The sequence below is a fragment of the Aplysia californica genome, unplaced genomic scaffold (assembly GCF_000002075.1).
Source record: "Aplysia californica isolate F4 #8 unplaced genomic scaffold, AplCal3.0 scaffold00028, whole genome shotgun sequence".
Taxonomy (NCBI): domain Eukaryota; kingdom Metazoa; phylum Mollusca; class Gastropoda; order Aplysiida; family Aplysiidae; genus Aplysia; species Aplysia californica.
This window is the reverse complement of record NW_004797298.1, coordinates 752,162-757,494: the sequence shown is the minus strand read 5'-3', so window position 1 is coordinate 757,494 and position 5,333 is coordinate 752,162. Positions and strand designations below refer to the sequence as shown.

General features: G+C 39.8%; 1 protein-coding gene across 13 annotated transcripts in view; it reads left to right on the top strand.

Moving 5' to 3' along the window:
• LOC101850774 (SWI/SNF-related matrix-associated actin-dependent regulator of chromatin subfamily D member 1) overlaps positions 1-5,333 on the top strand; it is a 36,144-nt gene that overhangs the window by 2,525 nt on the left and 28,286 nt on the right. For 11 of the 13 annotated variants that reach the window (XM_013090602.2, XM_013090587.2, XM_013090567.2 and 8 more), the window contains exons 2-3: positions 2,620-2,716; positions 4,483-4,524. In XM_013090602.2, the coding sequence (XP_012946056.1) occupies positions 2,620-2,716; positions 4,483-4,524 (139 nt within the window). The remainder of the gene's footprint in view (positions 1-2,619; positions 2,717-4,482; positions 4,525-5,333) is intronic. The other 2 variants (XM_013090607.2, XM_035973522.1) reach the window with 1 other exon arrangement.

Here is a 5,333-nt window from a genome sequence, read left to right as displayed (position 1 = left end):
AAGACAGATTCGTTCAAATACACAAGCCTGTGTCATCTCGATTGTTTACCAAGAAAAAGTTGTGTTGCTGTGTAGAGCCGAGCATACAGCAACTTTTGATTCCATAGACCAGTGCTCAATTCATTACGTAGATCTACGTCAAGACTTGCTTATTATTGTAATAATGATCAGTTGCCGGGGGAATGTATACGACGTTCAACGCCCGGACCGATAATGCCCCCTCCCCGACACGCACACACAGCCACACGTGTGCAGGCCGCCCATCCGACCCCGACACATGCTAACGAGCCATCTTTGATTGCTTCTGATGACCTCTTGACATATAAACATTTATAAGAAGCACTATAACTTTTCAGGCCGGCCTCAAATTCATCATAAGATAAAAACTCGGCTCCTGCACAAAACGCCATTTTGCCCGAAGTGATCCCAGTCTCTGCCCAGCCTGAGGCGAGTCACGAGTGAGGCAGGACAAGAAGCCGGAGTCACGAGTCACAAGAAGTCGGAAGTGATGTCATGCTGGACAAGAATCAGAGTCCGAATAACGTTTTTTCATATTCGGACTCGAGTCCTAATAGTCATTTTGTTTATTGTTTTTCACACAAGTCCAAGTAGCGTCTGTTTGCAAAGTCCGCATTTTTTCGAAGAGGGCGCCACCAAATTCTGAGAACACTTTTTTATTTGGCTCAAAAAGAGGAGCCAACTGTCTTGTGATCCATGATCTTTGTCCCTATGTGAAAGAGGATGAAAAAAGGAAAAATGAGGAAATGCTAGATCTAGATAATTACCATCCTTCTTTTGAAACGCCCTGTGCCAATAATATTTTGTAGTATTCACACACCCTGTGCAAATGTAATTTCATAGTATTCGCACACCCTAGGCGAATACAATCCCATAGTATTCACACACCCTGTGTGAATAACTACAGCCGAGAATAAAAATACGATCAAATGTTTGTGACCAACGAATCCCCGCATGACCATCCGGAGCCCGTTCATTGGTCACTTGAAATAGGGCAATGATGGGCGGGCGTGCGCATCCGGTTGTTTTTCTTTTTGTTCCCCAATGTCAACACAATGGGGGCATTCCGAGACAAGCTTATCTCGCCTCGGGGTGTTCGCGTCTAAGCGGGAAAAAATAATTTTTAATTGTACGGCATGCTAGATTGTATTAACTTATATTTTAAGGTTGGCCTGGTCTAAAGTCTTCAAAGAAAGCTTTGCCGTTATTTAGTCACGCTGACCACATATTCTTAACCCTCTTAGGGCTAAGCCTTTTTTTACTATTACTTCCCTTCAGTGCTGGTTTATTTTAGAAAAATGCTAATTTTCAACGTGGTTTATAAAAAAAGCTCATATCTTTCTTATTTATCATAACTTCTTATTACAGTAAGAAGGAAAAATGTGTCTTAAATAATGAACTTTTACCCTTATGTCTGGTCAGCTGTGTTTTTTTATGATGTTGTTGTTGGTATCAAAATCCTCATCATTTTTAGTCCAGCCTGCTTGGAGAAGAGCAGGAATATCGACGTCCCCTTCTAGGCCTAACCCCGCTAGATCTACGTTATATCCCCATCATTCACTAGTAAATTTTTTATTTGAGGACCTCATACTTAAAACTCTTCATCACTGTCATCCGATTATTAAAAAATGTTGGGCAACTCTGTGTCTAAATCAGCTGACGAATCCGACATTTTGAAAACTGTAAACAATATCCGAGAAAATTGCCTGTAAACTCCAAACTGATCCCCGACTGACAAATGCGCTGCCAACGGCACTAATATGTAATGCGCGTCAATTCAATACATGCCGGAAAAATTGCGGCATTCAGTGACCTTCAAAGAAAGGGCTATGGTCCGTAGTGAGTCATCATTTTCCCACTCTACTAATTCTGGTTGACCCCCTGAGGCAGTGCCACTGACTGTAGTGTCTTTAGGCCATTCCCAAAGGGGGAACATTTCTCGTTCAAGCATAGTAGAATTGTAAATGGGCTGACTCATGTCACGCTCATAACTGTGCCTGATCTACAACAGGGAACTGCTGCTTTTTCTTTCCTGATCCTTACTATTGTCATTTTCCTCTACTTGTTTTGTATGTTTTGTCACTCTCTTGTGACCTGCTTTTTCCGGGGTACCTTGATAGAATCGGCCCGATCAGCCGATCCCAGCTGTAGTGGGCACCCCGTATAAGTCTGATTCCCTGTAAAGACTTCTCTGTTGACACCCACTCCTTGGCGCTCATATGACCTTATGCAGTTGCGAGCGCCGTAAAACCCTCTACTATAAAAAAAAATAATTTGTATATATAATTCTGTTTGTTAGGTGTAATTTCCAAAAAGTAAAATAAAACGTTTGAAGAATTATTTTATTCACTATGTTCAATTTATTAAAATGTAATGCGTTTATTCATACAAATCCAATGTCAACTACATGATTATGGGTTGGGGTTGTTTTTTTTTTTTTTGGGGAGGGGTGTGGTGTGGACTAAAAAACTTTAATCGGTGGAAACTGATTTAACTTTTATCTTTTGCTTGAGGTAGGCTTCCATTAAAGACATTCAAGTTAGATGGATGCTAAAACACTAGCTGAGAGTTAAATATAAATGAATTTTTTTTCTTCCCCAGAGTCCAAGGCCTGGTTATCACCATGCTGGAGCTCCAATGCCAGGTGGTCGGATGGGAATGCCTGGACAGGGAATGTCTCCTCACCCTCCATATGCTGGTAAGTGTCCCAGGGGTTGTTGGTGCTCTGTTTATAGATGTGTGTTTCATAATTTCTCTATGCCATGTTATGATTTCACCATTTCAACATCAAGCTATCATGACAGAATATCTTGGTAAATAAGGAAAAAGACATTCTGGACAACTGTTGTTCTGCTGTACATTGATCTGAATGTCTTATGACTCTTTTCAGGGCATTCTTTTTGTTACTGTGCTGCATTGAATGCTGTTGATATTTCAACCTCTCATGTTCATTTTGTCCCCTCTATCTTTTGTTTTCATGTTTTCTGTTCTCATCACCCTCTTCCACCCTCCTTCATTTGTGACTCTTTCTCATCGCCCTGTCCCCTAAAATCTGATCCATTCACAATGGATGGCTTTGGGGCTCCTTCCTGTATATTTTTAATTGTAGCTTGATGCTCTGATCTCAATTAATATTTTGGTTTTCGAGGTATCTTTTCCCTCATCTTCTTCTGTTGGTCTAGACTTACTTTTGTTTTGTTTTTGGGTTTTTTTTCTAGCTCAGTAAATGACTTTACCCCATGCTCATAGGAAATGTTTAATTTAGTCCTGAGACATGATTATACTGCTTGTGATAACACTAGTTATACTTTATCCTAGAGGCTTTCGATATAGTAGAGTGGGCACAAAGTAGTTAAGTCTGGTGCTTATATTATCAGACACAAAAAAAATACCTTGTCAGTTTCAATTGGCTAATGCAAATTGAGAGCTGCACAATCAAATCTGTCCATAACTGTAACTCAAGATAAGAAAAAAAGTAACAAGTGGTCACTGTGGACAGGGTCTGAGTTATGGTCCCTTCTGGAATTGACAAAAGCGACAGAGGTTTTAAAATTTGAAATCTTAGTAAATCTTTTCATTTCATTTCCATCTAAAGTGTTATCTATCATAAGAGCTTTTTGAAAAAAGAAATGATTCCAACAGATCCAAACACCCCCTGTGCGGTGGTCTTTCACCTCTCAAAACAACACAATAGAAAACAAAAAATCCCCCAAAAACCCTGACCCAGGCAGTCAATGACTCACATCCAGACAGTATGACCGGGTGACGGAGTGACGGTTACTGAGGTCAGCAGCAGTATGTAGTCAGGTGGCTGTCGTGTACGGTGTGGGCAGAGGCATTGTGCTTCATTCATTGGACACTTGCACATCATGGGGAAAGTTCATTCCCGTGATTTTTTATTTAGTTTTTGGTTGTTGTTTTGTTTTTGTTTTCGAATCTTGGTGTGCAAGGAATTGGTCTTCTTTTATATTTCAGAGAAAAATAATTCCTATCAGATAAGGAATTTGGTGTGTCGAAGGGGGAGGGGAGATGCATTTGATTCCTCTTCTGCTCTGTGGGCTTCAGGGTTCAGAGAACAGGAAATCAAAAAATGACTAATACATTGCTCTGAAAATTGCCAAGTGTTTCCTGGTATTTTTCTGAATAGATTACAAGTCTACTCTGATGCCAAATGCCTTAGTCTTTCTTTTAACAAATACTTTTTTGTACTTGTTGACATTACTGTATAAGATATTCAATGGTTTGAAATGTCACCAGAATCTAACACAGCTGGCAGACAAGTCTCTGGAGTTTCTTTTTTTTGTGTGTGTGTGTGTGTGTGTGCATAGTCCACTACGATAATGACATGTTTTGAAGTCCAGCTGTTCTCTTTCTTTTTGTCTGAGATTAAACGTTGAGCAGAACGATCTGGCTGTAAATGTCAATTTCATTCTTTTTGCACTCATAATGTTTTTCTTTCTCTAGCCTCATCTACTCCTCCGCCTAGCACCACCATGAAGTCAGCAAGTAAGTTTCTGCTGTCCTTCAGTTGCTATTGCCATTGCCTTTGTCATTGCTACTTGAACGCTCTGAATCATCCGTTATATTTTGTAAATAATTCAGCTTCATCATTGTTTTGTTGTTTAATTTTTTATGTTTGCGTTGAGGTTCTTTTGGTTTACGCATGGCTTTTTATGACAGAACACATGATGAGTTACAAATATTACCTTCTAGTCTGTCTGAGTTCTTAGTGAAATGATATATTGATATTATTTTTTTCTTTACTTTGCTTTGGTGAGCTTGAAATGGGAAGGCTTATTATTTGCTCTTCTTCTGAAGTGCAAAGAGAAGTTCGCTGTTTGTGTATGTATATGAAAATAAGCATATGGACACAATAATGGTCATAAAGTACAGGGAAAAAGAAGGCAGACAGACAGAAACAGCAAAGGGGAAGTAACAAAGTAAGACCTACTAGTGGCGCCCTCCAACTACCCGCTCAGAATTTTGAATGGATATGAGAATGGGATTCGCTGCTTGAGAAACACAAGGCTGTTTCGAGTTGACCTACTGTACATATGTTACCTTTTCTTGTATTGAAACCATCCAGCTTTGGCATTACAAGGTGCTGGTGTCGGAGATGTATTCCTTAAAACATTGATTTTCTTATTTTGTCTATGGTAGTAGTAATTAAGTCTGAGGAGGTTTCTGTCTGCTCTTTGAGGACTGCTATATACATCTATTTGTGACTTCGGAGATTGGATTACTGTATTGTTTATCACTTTTACAGTTCTCCTTGCTCCTTTTTTAATAAGATGTAGAGGGGGGGGGGGGGGGTT